The 19,346-nt window shown below is 48.3% G+C and overlaps 1 protein-coding gene across 4 annotated transcripts in view; it reads left to right on the top strand.

Annotated features, from left to right (window-relative positions):
- PBX1 (PBX homeobox 1) overlaps positions 1 to 19,346 on the top strand; it is a 132,441-nt gene that overhangs the window by 30,353 nt on the left and 82,742 nt on the right. The window contains exon 1 of one of the 4 annotated variants that reach the window (XM_057427370.1): positions 16,540 to 16,727. The exons of the other annotated variants lie outside the window; for them this stretch is intronic. Coding sequence (XP_057283353.1) covers positions 16,646 to 16,727 — 82 coding nt within the window. The 5' untranslated portion in view covers positions 16,540 to 16,645. Of the gene's footprint in view, positions 1 to 16,539; positions 16,728 to 19,346 lie in introns of those variants that run through there. 4 annotated transcript variants of the gene reach the window in all.

Genomic DNA, 19,346 nt, shown 5'->3' with positions numbered 1-19,346 from the left:
GATAGTTTCCTGGCTGTGATGTTCCCCTTGTATCGGGACCAGCTGCTGCGTGAAGGCATGTGCATGTGCACGACACAGAGGTTGTGTGTATGAATGAGCAAAAACTTGGAAAGAGCCTTAACACTGCCTTTATGTCATGAAAGAGGAATTTTTTTGATGAAGAGTCACAAAATCATCTATCTTTCCCCTGTTATTTTGGCAGTGGTGTTAACCCATGAGGATGTGTCCTACCTGTTTCTTAGGGATGTGTGGGGGCTTCCCTTAACATGCATGTGTAAAAGCCCCTGGGCTGCCTTCACCAAGCATGTTTTATGTCTTTGTTCTAATAAAAAGTTGTATGCTGCTTCATAGTTTTTGCTGCGGTGGTGCTGGTGCTTGCTCTCAGCAGCTGAAGAAAAGCTCTTGGTTGTTTCCTCCCCCCCCCCCCTTTGCATTAACATCTGGACAAAGATTAATGTATATGTGGGCTGTTTTCACTTGCTGTGACACCCTCACAGCTTTAATGAAAAGATCATTTCTAACTTGGAGGAGTGGTGGCCTGGCTTGCAGTTGGGTTAGCTCTCCACCTCTCCCCAGACAGCAAGCAGTGTGTTGGGAACAAACTCTGCAAACTTGGCACAGGCAGGAAGAGCGTAAGTGAAAGCTAATTGGAAGCAGCCCTGACTTGCACTCTGCTGGAGCTATTTACAATATCATTCATGCGGTGACTTATTGAGTTATTTGCTCAAAGGAAAAAAATAAAAGAAGTTCCTGCTTATTTATAGCAGTGGTGGTAACCACTGATACATGAGCTGGCTTGGATGTGGAAGCATCTGTCCTGGTCAAACCTTTGGCTATTAATTCACATCCTTCGTCCCCTAGCCCTGGATACATTGAAGCACATATGTAAATACTGGTGTCTGGGGGTCACATTTAGGTACCAGAGACCTTTCATATCTTTCTCTTATGATCTTGACCATGTCATTGCACCATCCCAGCTGCTGTCTCTAAAGCCCTTGATCTCCTGCTGTGTAATGCCTGGTGGGTGGTGGTTTTTCATTGTCGGTTTAACTGGGGTGATTGCTCAATGTTGCATAGTCTGAGCTGGCTGGGTGAGGGTGGTGCCTAGCATTGCATTGGACCAGTTTTATCTTGAGACTGGGGAGAGGGAGTGCTTAATGTTGGTTTCAGTGGAGGGAGGAACATGTGGGTTTTGGGTGCGGGATGTCCTTGTGTGTAGAAGGGCTGGCCCAAGTAGGTCTGAGGAGTGTCACAGGGTCAACCAGACAGGAAGGGTTCAAATGGGGACACTTATCTGTGCTACAGAGCTGAAGTCTCGCATAGACTGTGGTCATCACTACCTTTTTATTCAGACCCTGATAATGGTGTATTCAGGTCTGTGGTCCTGACTCATCTCTGACCTGCACTGTACCCAGATCATGGGAATGTTATTTTAGTCTGGAGAAGATGGCACGGTATATGTGCAGTATTTGCCTGCCTGGAGATGCTTGTTCGACCTTCCACATCCCCCTGGTTTCTCAGCTATTGGCTTCTGCCCCAGCCTCTTGCTGATCTTCTTGTTTTTTCTTTTTTAATCCTGGCACTGATGCTTTTGATGTTCCCAGCTCCTATCTCTGCATGGCTCCTGCAGTACCAGCCCTGTGCCTTTCATTACCGCATTAACAAACTCGAGTCGTGCCTAACGAGGACGCCTCATACGTTATGCTAATGATCAAGAGACATGTTAATGATATTTTAGAAGCCTAATTAGTGGAATATATAACTATATGCAATTTGGTAATGGACTGTGACAAGAAGTTGTTAAAAGGGGGCTTGACAAATCCAGTTGCATGTGGCCTCAGACAAACAGTTGCTGAGAATAGATGAAGAGAAGCAGGGTCTGTGCGTGCATGTGCTTGCATCTTGCCTCCCTGTGCTAAGGGGTGTGTTTTTTGGCGCCTGCACTCATCAGCTTGACTGACACAAGCTGGGTTTTGGCTCTAAATTTTCTTTTCTGCTTCTTGAGCTGATGTGACCAAAGCTTCAATTTATGGACACAGTAATTTTCTCTCCCCATCTGTCGATATCTGCATGCACACGTATAAAATACAGTCAGTTTGTCTGTGTGGGGAGGCTGCACTGTGTATGGGCATAGCTGTGGTGGACCTGCTGTTCTCTCCTACTTTGGAGGAGTCAGAGGAGTTGTCAGAGCAACACAGGTCCCTTTATGTGCTGTGTTCCCTGAACATCTCGCTTAACGGCAGCTCTTCCCAAGATAGATACACAGCTGTGCTTGAGCATACATGACTTCTGGTTCATGGGAGAGGACCAGAAGTCGTGTAGGACTTCTGTCAAGCAGATCCTGAAAGCACCACCTTAGAGTTGAATGTTAGCAGGACGTGGGCTCTTGGTACCTGTTTCTCTTCCCTGAACAAGGGAGAGAGAGCAGTCTGGCTGTAGATACCTCCCCATAGACAATTGCCAATACTTCCCAGTTGGTCTTTTTTTGGTTGATGTGCCTTGTGCAAGGCTTAAAAGCTGGTAGTCTGGTTCGAGCCCATGCCTGAGTGTTCGGAAATCTGACCTCTTGTCTTGGCTGGATCAAGGGTAGTTTGACCCTTAAAAATACAAGCTGAATATGGGTTTGGCAAAGTGCCAGCTGGAGGGTGTGATTTGGTGGCCAGCATCTCTGATGACTGGACCCAATGGCCCTTCCAGTGGCAATGTTAAAAACACTTCTGTCTCATACTTTCCCTGTCATGGATGGGAACAGAGATGCCCTGCTAACAGCAGCAAGGTTCTTATCAGTCCCATTTCAGACTCCCTGAGGTTATAGGTTGTTTCTTTGTGTGTCTGACATCTCTTCGGCTTAGTAAAAGAGGAACCTTCTTCTGGCATCCCATGGGAGAGGAGAAACCTGGTTTCTCTACCAGGATCTGCTGCATCACTGCTGCATGACCTGGGGCAACTTGTGTTACTCGTGTGCTGGAACCTCTCATGAGGATAAGTTGACTGTCCTCTGCCAGCAACTGAAAATAATTTGAACAGTGGGGGCAAAGGGTTAACAGTATTAATTCCCATTGCTTATGAAGCAGTGCCAATTATTAATCTTATTTCTTGATATCAAGCCTAATTTTTGCCCATCCTTAATGACTTTCCAGTTTTCTCATCTGTATCCTGAGAGCTGCACCATTCATTACTTTGTGCCTCATACATAAGGTATGACTTATGTACCTGCCCTAAAATCAAGACTTTAATAAGATTAAATTCCCATATAAACTCTCATTTTCTTACTATATGAATATATGCACAATACCTCTCTCTGGGAAGGAGGCACTGAATTGAAGGGACAGGGAAAGATGTATGTGATCTTCCAAAGGGTTTTTAAGTGGAGAGCTGGGTGAGAGGAGCAGGGTCAGATGGTCTTGCTCACTGTGGAGACACGCTCGTGTTGTAGGTGTCCATCTGGGCAGTGTGGGCATTGGTGGTCCAGGGACCGTACCTGTCTGGCTGGGAGCAGTGATGGATCTGTCATGGGGAGCTGACCCCAAGGCAGCTTGCTGCCAGTGAGGCTACCTGAAATGTTTGATTTGGAAATCTTGCAACTGCTTTGAAGCTTGGAGAACTTTCATCCTGTTGATTTTTTTTTTTTTTTTTTTCCTCCCTTTAAATATTTTTTTAAGATGTTAAATTTCTTTTACTTATTTGTTTTTTTTTTCCCCTCTGCTAATAAGTAAATTATAATGAGGCTCCCAGTGGTGTTTAAAAATATAAAAAACCACATTAAAAAAAAAAACCTGCAGAAATTATTCTCCCCCCTTTTTTTTTCTCCAGTGCAATCCATTCTGCATAATAGCTCTTTGTCTTGCTGGCAGATAGGCATGGGGGAGGCCAGGAATCGGCAGTGGTGGCTTACGAAGAGTTTCATGCAGTCCTTGGCCAAATGGCACAAAGTTCCCCTTGGGGGTGATTGCAAACTGTGCAGCCCCAAGTGCTGGGCAGCGTGTGGGTTTTCTGCCTGGGTACCACCCTACCTAGTTTGTGTTGGGGCTCGATGAGCTCACCTCACCCAGCATGCCTGCCATGACACAGGTATAATAAAGCAGGAGAATCTTTACACTCTGCGATTTCATTCCATGGATCAAAGATCAAAGCAGAGGAATACACAGCGACCATAAAATTAACTGCTTTTTCAATTTTACAGTGCTTTTGGTGATAAAGAATCATATAAATTTAATATTAATTAAACACTTAGCTTTTAACCTCCTCCTGCATCTACTTTTGGCTCCTTGTTGGGGAAGAATTAATTGGGCATCTTAAATCTTGTGTTACTAAATGCTTTGACGGGGGTTTCAAAAGCACTTAGAACTCCAGCAAAATGTATTTGCACCATTCGTCCTTCCACTCACCTAATTGAAAATCTTAGAGAGAAAAGGGAGGGGGCAGGGAAGAGGAAAGAAAAAAAGTACTGTTTTATGGGTTTGTTTCTTAGAAGAAAAAAAAAGGGGGGAAGGAGAAAGGCATAACTTATAGCTGCTCTTACGGTCTTGGCTTTAATTCAATCCCCGTCACACTTAACACCTCGCAAAATGGAAGCGATTGATCTTCTATTACAGATGGCCTATCGATCGGGAGCCAGGGTGCTGGCGGCGCGCTGCCGCTCGCTCCCGTGGTCTCACGCGCTTCCCTCCGTCTCCCAATTATCCTCTGAAAAAAAACTGTCCTTCTGTGCATTGGTCATGTGTGGAAGATATAAACATCAGTTCACGTCTCTCCCTGCCTACCACTATGGTAATGTACATTATTAGCTTCCTGACCATTGAAACGCAGCTGCCTTCGGGGTAGCGCCCAGCAAGCAGCTTTTTAGTGGCGAACAGCAACACTTTATGAATGTGTGAGGAAGGAATTGCAAAAGACTACCCTCACAATCCAAACCGGAAAGATTCAGTGGGAAGAAAGCTCTTGGAAATCAGTAATGTTGCAAAAGACCTAAGGAGCACAGCGGAGAGTAAATTAGATGTGTTATTTGCAGTGTGGTTTGGCAAAAAGCATAGCAGTGGGCTTTCTGGGCTGCAGAGGCCACACTTGATGGAGCAGGAGAGATCTTAGTTCCTTTTCCTAACTGGCTATAGCATGTGTCTCCAGACATCTTATTAATGCAACAGCACTGGTGAAATAAAGGGAGTTTCAGGAACTCTAGATGTATGGAATCGGAGCTAGGGAGTGAAATTCTCCTTTCGTGGTGGAGCCTTACTAATTTCCATGGCAGACCAGGAGACATACCAGCAGCCACTCTCCAAGGGGATGTTAGATGCTAGGATGTGATAGGGGATACCTGATTCAGGAGAAACTTAAGAAATTAATGAGCTACTCCCAGAATGCTGGCTAGAAGCTTGTTAGATGAATGCATTTTACCTATTTGTACTGTTTCTTTGCACAGCACTGGAGTTTTGTGAGGTCTTTTGTAAATGCAAGAGTAATAGCAGTGGAAGACCTTTTCCAGGCATCTCTCTTGTGGCCTTGGCTGCAAACTGTGGAGAGCAGGTATGAGTGTGCATTAACTTTGCTGCATAAGCATGATGTGGGTAACTTGATGGTGAGCCCAGGAGGTTAGAGGCGCTCCTAAACCAGGCATGTGAGTGGACATGGTCCAGGGCTGAACTCTGGATTGGGACTTTTGAGCAGTATGGAATTAATGATTAATGGTCTGATTGGTCTTCTGTTTGGGAATGTTGATCTGAGTTTGAATTCAGACCTTCCTCTAGATTTTGGGAGGAAGGTCCCGAAGCTCTTTCTTGCCATGTTCAGGGAGCAAGCATTGCTGCTTTGCTTCTCCCTAGATGAACTAATGAGGGGTGTGGATGTCAGATGGTGAGGAACTACCGAATGGGTCACACGGAGCAGTTCCTGGACTAGGAACTGGGCGGTGAAATTCAGGATGAACAAGGGATGTATTGAAAAGTGAGGCCAGAAACAGGGTCTGAATAGCATTGCTGGGGATTATACTGCAGGGGGCAAAAGCTGTAAGGGGCTGGAGTTACTTTGCAGCTTGCTGTGTGGTTGGTGCTGTTTTACATATCTCCCCTTCTAGTTCGAGCTCTCGATTCTTTGCCGGATTCATTTTAAACTGGAGAAATTGGGGAAGCAGGACAACCTAGTGCAGATCATCGTGGACAAATTCCAGGATGCTGTTCTGTTGTTTCTTTTTTCTTTTCTGTTTTTTTTGTTTTGTTTTGTTTGGGGTTTGTTTTCTTTTTTACATTAGTTTGTGGGTTTCCCTGTCCCATTCTTGGCTAGTCGACCACTTAGATTTTTAGGAGAGGATCTCATGCTTGATGCTGTCCCTAATGAGGATGCTGAGAACCATGTGGTCCAGCAGACAAATTTAAAGACTAATCATGTAAAGGACTAGTGTGACATGTGGGCACCAGCAAGTGGGCACTGCTGGAGGGACACAGCCTCTGCAATCGGCAGCATTCAGATATCAAGACAGGACCAATAGGATCTTTTTTGTACCATTTTAGACTGCTGGAAAAGCACCTAAGTCGTCGTCCTTTATGGGCAAGCAGTGCCTTGTTTTTTCTATGCTGGGCCATACACCTTGGAAAGCAGGGGCTGCACCTCTTCCTGTGCTGACCATAGTTCCCTCAATTCAGCCCTGGGAAAATGAGCTGTGATGTGTGTGTGCACTTTGCCTGCTGGGGTCTTGCTTGCTCTTGTGAGTGAAGGGGCAGACACTTGACTCAGTGTTTTGGTGCATTGATTTATTCTAAAATCTCTTGGGTTAGATGGAAGGCATTAGTGAAGGACTGGGTAGTTTTGATGCTGCAGTGACTCTGTGCAGGCTTTCACAAATGGTGTTTGAGAGGGATGAGGAATGTTCCCACCTTCAGGTGCAGATAAATCCCAGGCTCTGCATATTTTGGATCTGGGACTCAGTCCTTACTTGTAGACTGACTGTTGGTGTGTTTAATAAACATGTTGCAAGTCAGGGTATGTTTTCAAATGGGATTAGATGAGGAATGTGCCAATATCCAAAGACACCTCTGAAGTTTGGTGATCCGATGTCACCATGGGCTCATGCTCACTTTCCCTCTGAAAACTACCGGTGCTCGGCTAAGGGGCTGGCAGTCGCTTAAATAAAAGGCTTAGTTTACCCCCAGCTCTCTGTATGCAGCTGTAGAAATGCTTTGATACGGCTTATCCTCCAGGATCCATAAGAATAGTCATTGAGAAACAGCATTACACCAGTGAGGGTTTTATAAGTAGTCCTTTGTGCTTCTAAGTAGTGTAAGATAACAGTAAGGGAAGGACGTGGTGCTGCTTGCCTGCCATCCCCAGCAGCAGCAATAATGAGCGGAGGAAAGTGCTGCAGGGCCATGCTCTGCTTCCTTCTCCCTGATGGCTCCAATTTTAAAGGCTTCTATTTCTTTAGTATTGCCAGCAGCAGAGGAAGGTCTCCTGGGTGAGAGGGTGCCCTCGAGGCATGGGTGGAGACCCTGCTGTATGCTACTGTGGTATAGAGAACATAGAGGGACCTGACACAATGGCACAGCTTGTGCCAGGGCTTCCCATGCTCGGAGGTATAACGCTATGAAGGAGGTGGGGGGGGGGAGTGTGTATGTTAAGACCTCGAAAGATACTGGAAGGGATCAGCAGTGGGCTTAAACCAGGGTATTCCTGCTGGTGATGAAAGAGCTTTATCCATTTATACCAGCTGGGACTTGCCCTGTTTTAATGCTGCATGCCTGCAGCTGTGTGTGGGGCAGCAAGTGTGGAACTGATGGGTTTGGTTTGTGTTTAAACCCATTTGGTAATGTTCCTGGATTGCACAAGTGTTACTTTTGGGAGAAGCTGAGCAGCCTCATTCCTAGCCAGGTTTGAAAAGCAATCTTGGGGTCTCAAACAGCTGAAATGCTTTTACAAATACTGATTTTTCTTGAGGACCTTAATTCTCAGGGGTGTGCAGAGTGTGTGCCTGCAGTGTGCCTATGTGCACGTTCAGCTTGTGTTGGTTGTAACTCAAGCCTCATCAGAATGATTTAATGCTTTAATGAAACTTAGACAAATTCAGATATTGGTAATAAGAGGAAATGTTTCAACTTCGGTTGGTGTCTGAAACAAAGCAGCTTTGGGTGGTGGAGCTGGGGGAGGATTGCAGTGGTGCCAAGAGGCTGCAAGCAGCACAGGAAGTGGGATGTTTAGGGCATATTTGCAGATGTGAGAGGTATTGCAGTAAAATTTAAAAAAAAAAAAAAACAAACACCAAAAAACCCAACAACTTGAAACCTCCTGAATTCAGTGGGAACAGCATGTAGAGCAAGCCTGGACCTTCTTGGCATGGAGATCCCATGGCATGCAGACTGCCTGTTATGAGTGAATACAGGGCATGGCTTATGCCACCAGCCTTCACCCAGTGAAAGCCTGCCATCGTGGTAAAGCTCTTCCAGCTCATATCCCTGTACCTTCTTATTTTGGAGGGGGCTATAATGAATGCTGAATTCACTGGGTTTCTCCCTCCTGTGTTCAGGCTCTTAGGGGATGTGGCACAGCAAGGACCTGAAGGCAGGCAGTACCCGGTCACTTTCCAGCGCTGGCAGGAGGAAGAAAGTGAATTTGGGTCAATCCCTCACCAGTACTCCTCAGGGAAGTTCTGGTTCTTGTTTGTTAGAGAATGGGATCCCCAGTTCTGTTCAGAAAGGCTTGTGAAATGTGCTGGAGCTCTTGTTACCTGCTCCAGCCATGGAAAATTAACTCTGTGCATGCAGTTTGCTCTGGGGAACTTCACAGTCTTTTGCTCTTAATTCATGGTATTTTCGCTAGCTTCTCCCTCTAGTCCCTTTTCCATAAGAGTAAGCAAAAGGAAAGAAGGCAGGCAGCAGAGAGGAGAATGTGGCTGCAAAAGGTCGAGTCTGCCAGCAAGGGGCATACACCTGCTTGTGAAGCCCTCAGTCCCCCTAAGAGCAGGAATGGAGCATAACCAAACCAGGACAGGCAACCCATGCCCATGCTGGTGCCTGCTGCTGTAGTAGTGCTTCACTCCATTGTGAGAGTGTGCACGCTCTTTGGCCTGCTAGGGCTATTCAGCCCTTGAAAGGGGCATTGAAATGGGCCTCGTCCCAGCACTGGCAGCACCTCCAGCCCTGCCTGCGAGGAGGTTTGCCTGCCCTGGGGCTGCGTCCTACCCCTGTGCCTGTCTCCTTGTCTATGCCACACCCCAATCCACCTGAGGTCCATTTCTCCTTTGCCCGTACATGTGGGGCATCACTTTCCCATCATATTCCTGCACCTCTGTAGACTTCATAAAGCTCCATGCTACGGCTGGGCACATGGAGAGGGAGACCCTGCCACCCTACTTGGGCAAAGCCCATCCCCAGCTCATGGGGATATCAGTGCTGGCCTACCCTGTCTGCTGCCAACCCTCTTCCCGCTCTTGTTCCTGCCATCAGAAGGAGGGGAAAGAAAAAGAGGAACAACCATATGAAAAAAAAATGTTAATTTATTAATCACAGAATATATAGCAGTTCATCTGAAATGCTGTTGCTATGCCAACACCCTGGGAGTTTATTTTCTTAATCCAGGAGTGAGGCGTTTGGTCCCCCGCTCTCCTGCTGAGCTATTTGAATATGTTGCCGCTGCCGCCATATCTGTTTAAAAGGGAGAAGGAGGGAAAAAGGAAGGAAAAAAAAAATAAAGTAGGCTAAACCACCAAAGCAGTCAGATGCAAAGCAGTAAGAAGCCTTTCTCAGTGCGACTTAGTAAAAATGACACAAATTAATATACTCTACTTAAACCAGACCAAGATTAATGCTTCTCTTTCAGAGCAGCTTAGTCCAACTGTCACTCGACAAGCGTTCGTCGGACAAAATCAACACTAATCAACATTTATTCCTCTCTTGCCCTTGGGTCTGAGGAGCGTAGAGCGGGCTGCACCATTCTCCGGCTCGTCTCGCCACGCTTTTCACCCTCCATCCAGCTTCGCCATATATCACCCTTCCTCTCTGTGCTTCTGCTTGTACGGATCCACACGTTCAGCTATCAGGCTACATTAGAGGCATGATAGATTTTCTGTTTTAATTTACATCTATTATATTACAACATAACAGATCTTGATTCAGTGGAGACCAGTGTCTCCTATAGCCAGGCTCTTTGGGAAGATTTCTGCATTAACTTATCAAGGCTGGTTGGAAGGTGGCTTTGGATAGACTCCTGAGTGCTGAGTGAAGGTGTCGTGGTTCAACTCACTCAGGGGAAGCCTGTGGCTGTCTTGGCCCGCTTGCTGGGGATCTGGGAGGTGATGGCTCTGGAGGGGATGGGCTGCTGAGTGCCACCTGCCACTGTTGCTGGAGGTTGTATACCAGGCTACTTTGTAACTGAACCCTGCAGGAGACCTTGCCCTTTGCTGCTGCCCTGTGCCCTAGGCCCCCTGATGGGGTAGAGGGGAGAAGGATTGAAACCAGCCGTCGATATTGGGAGGACAAGGTCCCAACATACCTGCAGGGCATCTTCCCATCTCTTGTCCAGGGATGCTGAAGCTATGAGTGTCTGACAAGTATAGGTGACAGGGTTTTGCTAAGATTCAGTTCATTTCTGGTGGCTGGGGTACTGGTTCCTGCTGTACCTTCACAGCAGGGAAGGGACAGGTATGATCTAAGGTCTGCCTGGCAGGTTTCTCAAAATCTTGGCAGGGTTGTGCTCTGCTGACTTTCCCCTTTGAGCATTAGATCTGTCTTGTCTGGCTGTCCAGAGGGTCCATGAGGAGCAGAAAAAGGCAGATGAGCGGAAGAAACTGGAGCATGTTGTGTTCGTTTCCTCTCCGATGAGCGGAAAACTGGTGAAAGTCATGATGCTGCTGCACCCAGCTTGGTGTAGTTTGAAGAGCTGCTCTTGTCCTTGCAAACTTGGGTTATTAAAATGGGAGGGAGGGGAATTCCTCCTCCACCGTCCCTTTTTTGCACTTTGTATTCAGTGTTTTTTTCCCTGATTTACCTGGCAGTGCAGTCACTTGGGTTTTGGGTGATCTGTATTTGATTTCTTTCCAGTGGCACAGATAGTTGTGTAAGCTTGGACAAGACTTTGTCTTATAGTCTCCTAGCTGGGAGTGTACAGGAGTTAAGCTCTTGGGCAGACTAAAATCAAAGTGGTTCTTGCTCTGCTTAGTCCAAACAGGACAGCAAACGTACTGTTGCTTTGCAGACTGAAATAGTGAATATAAGACTAAAAGCCAGGTGAGAATTAGTAACAAACACAGCATTCAAGCAAGGTTTGAACATTTGTTCAATCTCTTCAGGTTGTGTGTGCAAGTATAAGTCCATCTGGGGAGGTAGTAGACTCACCTTTGTAATGAGTGTCCAAGAACAGGTTAGAAGAATACCCATCAAGGATACTCTTCTTCCAGTGTGGGAGGAGAGGTCAGTCTGTACATGTCTGTCCACCCTTTGCGCTGCTGTTGTGGGGTGTGAGGGGCCAGCCTGGTGTTGGGTTTTCCCAGTGCAAGGTTGGTGCTGATGTGGTTAGCATCTGTTCTGCTCCTCGCAGATTGTGGCTAAGAGGCCGAGGTTGCCCTATACTTGGATAGCATTAGGGATAGCCCCATATCTAGTGATTGCTGTCATGGGTTCCTTGACCTTGGGAGTCTAATACATGATGTCCCCATTGCTGTTGCTAAACTTGTCTTTGTAGCATGCTGGATCAGTGGTCCCAGGGAAAGTTGTAGTCAATCATCGTGTCAAAACATACCTTGGTGATTTTGCTGGGAATTCCATGGCCCCCTTCTGCCATAGGTCCTTTTTGTCTGTGTTGCTGGATCTAGTTTGGGAAGTTGTAATTTTCCTTCCTGGGAACACATAGGTCTCTGAAAGCTGTGATACAGAGGCTTTCACTGCCCTTTTCTGGTGTAATGGCTTCCATTGCATTGCATGGAGCTTATTGGCTGGCAAAGTACTGTAGTGCACTTTCCCAAGCCTGGCTGAACTGAAAACTGTGCTCGAGGAGCTGATGAGGCGCTCCCTGCCTTTCCCTCTCTCTCTCACTGCTGGTGTGAATGAAGATTTGATTAATGCGGGCACTTTAGCACAAGTGCCATTTTCCAGGCTGTAGCTCTTGGCACAGAGAGTGCTGCCGGACCGGAGCAGAAAACTGCAGGCAGTGTCTGTATGCCGGCATGTGCCGGGCACTTTACAGCATGCCGGGAGGGAAGCGCCCTGCTTTCCTCCCCGCTCCTCACTGCATAGCAGTAAAGTAAATGACGCTTGGTATAACTTTGCACTTACAGGGCTGCAACTCAATTTAAAAACAACCCCAAACTCCAGGAACAGGAGGGGCTCTGTAGCACCCACATCTCTGCAAACCCACTTCGTTAATTTTAATGGTGGAAGAGATTCTGCCGCCAGAGAGAGACGTGAGGCAGAGATGCTGGAGTGCCAGCAGCCCTCAGGGTTGGGAGGACAGCAGTAAGTCCCAGCCCATGGGAGACCAGCTGGGGACAGACTTCGCTGGGGAGTCCTTGCCCTTCTGATGACTCGTAAATTAGCTGGGCTCCTGCTCCAAACAATGGCCTTGAGTCCAGGCTCCCACTGTGCCTTTGCTTGTGCAAGGCACTTCGAGGCTGGGTGGGGACCACTCACTTCAGTGCTGCTCCAGGCTGCAGGACTTTGCCAGCTCTTCGGGGAGGTTTTTGGAAAGGAGATAACATGTGCAGGAATTAGTGCTGTTTGTAAAGCACTTGGAAGATGGGAAGAGCTGTAGAAGTGCTGTAATTAATAGAGGCTGGCTAATTTAATGCTCTGCCTTGACATCATCTCAGCTGATATATATGTAAGGAAAAGTACCTCCATTAGCACTAGGGAAAATCTTTCCTCCTCCAGTGCTGGGGCTAAAGCAACCAGATTTATTTCTCTTAATTGTCTCCAGGAACTGAAGTCTGCATGTCCCTGAGTCTTAGAAGTGGATGTTCCCATGAGACAGCAAAGCTTCACGGAGCATTCTTGCTTTTGGCAGATGCCCGACTGCCCTGTGGTTGAGGTGCTGCCACCTCTGAGGCAGAGGACAGCCCAGCTGAGGTCTGGTGGAGAAGCCTGGGGCAAGTGTCTTCTGTGAGCTCTTAATGAAAGCTGCAGGGGCCTGGAGCAAGCTAGTGGTTACTGGGAGGAGGGGACAAGTTTGCTATGGGGCTCTGGGCTGGGCTGGGCTGGCTGTGTGACTGAGCACTTTGTTGGGGTACCCGGGGAAATTGAAGGAGGGATCTTCTTGGTGATAGCATATGAAGCAGCAACTGAGAGAAGATGTTTCTGCTCTTCCTGGTGGGAGACACAAGGAGATTTGGAGGCAATCAGTATGATATGGGAGAAAGGGAACTGGTCCTGTCTACTGTGCATGGATTGGGATCCTTGCAAAACTGGAAGATTCAGGTGCTGAGCTTTTTTCTACGTGGATGTCTCCTGTTAAGCAAGATCTGGGCTGTTGTGAACATCTGCTGCTGCAGTGCTGTTGCCGAGAGCTGTGCTTTTTAATGACATATTTATACTGCAGAAAGTCTTGCTTTTGTTTTGTTTGAGGATCCAGCGTAAGCTGCATCTGTTTAATCCATGTTCTCATTTACCTGCCTGTGCTGGGGATGGGGTGAAGGAGACCTCTGCCTTTTGCTTTGCTTTTTGCTGCTGTAAACCCTTTCTTTAGTTTTCTGGTAACACGTTTCTGTAGTTGTGTCTCAAGAGTGCTGGTCAGCACACCCGTCCTGGCCTCTTCTCCCAGGGTGAACTGTGACTGGGCTACAAAATCCATATATAGCTCTTGGAGAAATGCTGGCTTGTTTCTGTCCAGCTTTGGATGTGCTTCGCTCACTGAGAAGCTGGGTTATTCCCTGTGCCTGAATTTGGTGTTGGGGCCTGCCCAAGTCTGAAGGCATTGGCCTTATATGCATAGGAACAGGCAGTTTCGATATAAATGTTTTTATAAGGGCCATAAACCACGGTGCTTTGGAGTGCAAGCCAACCACTGCACACTGAGCTCAGAGGAAACTTCCCTGTGAGCATTCTCCACCAGGTTTGTTGTGATGGTACCTGCAAACTATGGCTGCCTGTACCAGGAAGGGGATGGCAGGACAGGCAGGGGGTAGGGGAGCAAGCAAGGCTTGCCCTGTTCCTGACAGCAGTTGGATGCTATTGATGTGGGGAAGCAGCCCTGAGGGAGCTGGAGTGTGAATCCAGACACCTCTCCCATAAAGTCTGTGGGTGTCTATGTGTGGCCATGTACCCACGGCCTGCCAAGGGAATTGGGTGCTCCCAGCAGCTGGGGTGACTTTGGAGGCAGAAAATACTGCAGCCGGACTGGGTAAGTGACCTTCTCCTGGGTCATTGCCTGCCAGGGTCAGTTGGCTGCTCAGCTGCATATCAGGGATGCTTTTCCCTGCTTGTGAAAGAGCAGAGGAGAGATCCCACTGGAGGAGGGGAGGGCTGGCAGACCTGACCCACTGTGCTGGCTGTGTCTGGAGCTGTTTCAGGGGAGGTGTGGGAAGAGTGAAGGGGGGCAGCTACGCAGCAATCACAGTGCCGCCTTTAGTAAGACTGAGCTGGCCCCCCAGGTGTCTGTGCCTCAGTTTCCCCCACTGTAAAGCCAATGATCTTGCAAGCCATCTTACCCTTGGGTGCAGAATGCCACTGAGCATTGTTTGAAAGGTGACAAAGGGGCTTATGCAACATGTAGGACTGATAGGCTAGCTAGAAAGCTAGAAAGTCACCAAAGCTAACTTTCTTATGACAGGGATGCAAAACCACGGCTGGAGCAGGTCTCCCTGCAGGAGGCATTCTGACCCATCTGTGTTTAATGGGGACCACACAATACGGCAGCTGGCCCTGGGCCCAGAGATATTCTTGTAACTTAATAGCGCCCTGCAGAGACAAACAGTGCTATAAAGGGGGTACAGGTTTTTTAAAAGGTATGTAGGAGCCCAGGGCTACAGAAAATAGGGGGTTCTGTGGACTGTTTAAAAGCTGCGTGCTGCCCACCTTGGTCGTCTGTCCTTATATATTCCCACGCCACCAGGATCATGTTGCTCCTGCGAGTGCCTGGCTTAAGGCTGCAGGGATAACAGGTGCTTTCCTCTATTGAGGCCTTACCTCAAGCAGGGGTGACAGCCCTTAAATGTCTCTGAAATCTGGGTCAAGGTGACTTGGGGGCCTGGCATCTAGGGTTTCCAGTGGGACCAGCACTTGGAGGCACAAGGGCTTCTTATCTCATGGGTTTGCCTAAGATGCGCTGGGGCCATGTTGACCCTGCACGAGGTTTTCTCCACCACAAGCATACAATGTCTGATCTTGGAAAAATGGGGTGATTCAAGGTGGTTCACCAGGGACGGTGCTCAAGGCCATGCATCAATTCTTTCTGGTAAAACAAGGCAAGGGGACAAGCCTTCCTCAGCAGAGGGGCTCTGTGGAAGAGGTTTGATAGAGAGCACCTGAGTGTGCTTGGAATTTGCAGGGGGTACCTGAGTTTGCCTGGTAGTCCAGCACAGCTGCTGTGGGCATGTCCCATGAGTGTGGAGAGGATGTCTCTTGGGAAGAGCTGGAGGAGATGTGTGCGGGCTGCCAGGTGGGGATGTGCTGGTGCTGGGAGCCGCAGGGACATCCATCAGCCTGCCCAGCTGGCTACTAGAGAGGTGTCAGAAGGCAACAGCTTTCTATTGCTGCTGATGTGGGCTGGGGTTGAACTTCTGACCTGGAGATAAAGGCCTTTCCCTCCCTCCCTGGCTCCAGTGCTCTTTCCGTCGAATTGCCCAGGCTTTCTCACTCCTATCCAACCAGGCTGACAATGGAGAAGGGTCATTAACTGTGCTTCTGCCCCTCAGCGTCCTGTTCCCTTTGGTACCTTCACCATGGGGCCATCTGGCTCCACCAAAAGCCTACCTGCCTCCTGCTTTCCTTCTTCATCCTCTGCTTGCCGTGGCTTTAGCTCTCAGCCCACAGAAATGTGCCAATAGATGTGTTGTGCCAAGGTGAAGGGAGAAGTTGAGCTGTTGAAGAGCCCTGATGGATGACACAGCTGTCGCTTTCATTGGCCCTCCCTATGTCAGAGGCAACTTCATGAAATCCATGTGGATTTTGGGTTTTGATGGGTCCCCAGAGCCAACAGAGCTGGATGGATTTAGGCATGGACATGGGAGAGGTTTCCCCATGCTTCCCTCCCTCCCCACCCCAAAGAAGGGAGAGGTGAATGGAGGAGGGAGGAATGGGGTCCATGCAAATGCACGTTATGCCTGCCACTAATTGTATGATTGGAAACAAAGCAACAAAGGGAGGTGTTGCAGCGTGAGGATGGTTTAACCTTGATAAAACAGTGATTTCAACAAGGATGATGTTCTCCCATCTATCTTCATCCATCAAAGAGCTGCCGAAATATGCTGATGAAGCCTTTGGATAGGAGTACAGTGGAGTTAAATGGGGCGTTGCAAACGCTCTCTGTACCCCTGTGACAAGGTGGCGTTACTTACTGTCCAAATTTAGTACAGGGAACAAGAGGAACTGCTGCCTTTTGCTCTGTGGGCTGGGGTGGGATGCAGCCAGGGCTGTGTCCTCTCTGCAGAGTCAGAGATAGCAGTGGTGTCTCAGCACATCACTTAATTTTCCCTTTTCTTTAGTGCCACTGAGAGTCATGAGCGCAGAAGCAGTAAATGAATTCAACTTCACTATACAAGTGCCTTTTCCTCCCTAGCAGAGGGAGAAATTCAGTCATGCAAGATGCCAGGTTTGCAGGTAAGGCGATGGTCCTCTTGACTTGGGTTGAACATCGGCTGGAGGGTCTGGTCTGCAGAGGAGCGGGGGAGTCAGGGAATCCTGGGGCTTTGCTCTTTGTTTGGCTACTGCACGTTTTGTCTGTGTGTGCTGTGTTGGAGTAGCAGCAATTAAGCTTTATTTATATGGGGTTTCCCAGCTTGCAGGGTGCGAAGTGGTGGTACGTGGGTGTGATCTCAAGTTTGGGGATTAGCAGCACGGGCCAAGTGCCACAGTCTTTTTTGGTCAAGTATCTGAAGGCGGTTTACTGGCTGCGTGCGAGTGTAAATGTCGATAGGTCAGCAGTAAACCGAGCCGTGTAACCCAAGCTGCTGTTGTACCTCATCCTGCTGGGACTGGCAGTGTTCTGCTGGGACAACGGCACTGCACGTGGCCCCAGAGCTTCCAGGCTGAGTTTTAGTGGTGGTGTCCCCGTGTCTGAGCTGAGCTGTGCTAATGCCAGGGCTAGCTGGGATCTCCTCTCCTTGGAAAGGAGCAAGATGGAACTGGCTGGCAGGGAGAGTTGGTCTGTTTCTGCTGTGCTTGAAAGCTACAGGGACATAAAAGACTGGATCCTGCTGATGGAATGGGCCCCATCCTAACGCTGGGAGGAGCTAGGGGTTCAGAATCCTCTCTGAGAGCAGCAGTAGCTCATCTCCAGCCAACTGTTCTTGCAATTGGGCTTTTCTTCCTGGGCTTCCCTTCCAAGGGCTGACAAGGTGTGAGCTTCAGGCCTCCTTCGAGATTTGTGCTTCCAGCAAGGTATACATATCTGTGAAGCTTCTGTAGTCAGCAAGGCTCTGACATGGCTCCAGAGTTCTCCTCCATAAACAATCCAGATGTATGGGTGTCTTCTTACAGACAAGATGTATGGTGAAGGCTGGATAGCTTGCTCTGAACCTGGAGAGGACAGCTGTTGGAGGATATCCCCATCCAGTGCAGTGCAAGGCCAGCATAACATACTATGAGGAGGACAGGAAGCCTGATTGGAGGCTTGCCACCCCCTTTGATTCAGGGACCAGAGCACTGTGATTTCACACCTTCAGAGCTGCTTCTTTTGGTCTTCTGGGCACCATAGTGCTCCTGCTCCGTTCCAGCCCTGGACCATTCTTTGGGCTCTGAGTTATCACTGGAGATTTGCTCAACTACAGTGAGACTGTCTTCAGTTTAACTGCTTCCAGTCATGGGCAATGACATAGATAAAGCACAAACTTTCACCCCACAGATCTTCTCTGTCCCACCAGCAAACTGACTGCTTATTGGTAGCTCAGACTTTGTGGTGGCCTCTCTCCTCCTCAGGCATTTCATGGGGACACTTTGGGAGCCCAGGGTTGGAGCGATGGGCTGGTGCAGGGCATAAGACTGGTCAGTTTACAGCAAGACCATTTCTTCCTCCTCTGAGCCTCTTGTGTTCCCATTCTCCCATTGCTGCTTCCACTCCTGATGCATTTGGGGGGAAGAAAAGTTGACAAAAGAAATGAATTATGCATAAGGAATTAATTTACTTGATGAATAGGGACTTACAAACTCAATTGCCATTTGCTTTCAAGGGATGCCTGAGGGAGTGGGAAGGAGGGAATAAAAGCAGAGGATGGAGCAGAGGGTGAACTGCTGAGCCTGAAAGTGTTCCTGGCCTTTGAGTGGACTTGGGGAAAACAGCCTTGGGTCATTTAAACCATATTATGGGTTCCATATTCCCATCAATGTGTGGGCTTCTTTGCTGGGGTGAAAATCAGGGTGATGAAGATGCAGCAGATCTAGCAGTGTGTTTGTCTGAGTGCCATCCTTCCCTCAGGAGGAGAAAAGGACCAGATGAGGGTTTGGTTATTTTAATAGGTAGGAAAACTGAGGGCGGTGTGCGCATGTGACTTGTTCAGGTCAGCTACAGGCTAGGGGCTGATACAAGAGCAGTGCTTGGGGCTCTTGTGCTCTAGAAGTTTGCCTTTTTTCCCCTCGTATGCCCTTCCCCTGCTGCATGCTGCTCTGTCCTGGGAGCAGTGCCAACAACTGGGAGCACTAAAAGCACTGGAGTGAAGATGCTGTAAAAGAGCCTTCTGGAAACTGCCTAGCCAGAAAAACTTGCCCTCAAACCCAAGCAGAAAATTCAGATTCCTGATGGAAAGAGGGCATCTGTCAATCCAAGTGATCTGACCATGTGCACCAACACAGCGCAACAGCTGTGTGTTGGTGCATGTGGGAAGAAGTCTTTTCCTGTAGTGGAGGGATGGGACAGGTCTCTTTTGGAGGAGAAAGGAAAAGTGTGCTTGTAATGCCAGTTGCTCTAGGATTGTGAAGTATTTTACCTTGCTCCACATCTGGGGTGTTGAAAGAAAGTCTGACCTGGCTGTTGCACTGGTTTATGAATTGTAGTAGTGGTGAGCAGAGCAAGGCACAAAGGGGAGCCATGCTGGGCCCTGAGCTCAGCCTAACATTGGGCACAACTAATGTTGAGCAGGTCAGTTAAGTGTCCCTGTGTTCCCCAAGGTCTGGTTTCTTAAAACAAGTGTGCTTCTTCCTGATCTGCTGCAAGTAATGCCTGCTTCTCTGATCCTCCTGTTGTCTGTGTAGCTTGGGCCAGCCCTAAAATAATGAAAACTCTAG

Source organism: Pezoporus wallicus, unplaced genomic scaffold (assembly GCF_028554395.1).
Source record: "Pezoporus wallicus isolate ANWC-B61680 ecotype Strahan unplaced genomic scaffold, APGP_CSIRO_Pwel_v1 scaffold_7107, whole genome shotgun sequence".
Classification (NCBI taxonomy): Eukaryota; Metazoa; Chordata; class Aves; order Psittaciformes; family Psittacidae; genus Pezoporus; species Pezoporus wallicus.
This window is presented reverse-complemented; position numbering and strand designations above follow the sequence as displayed.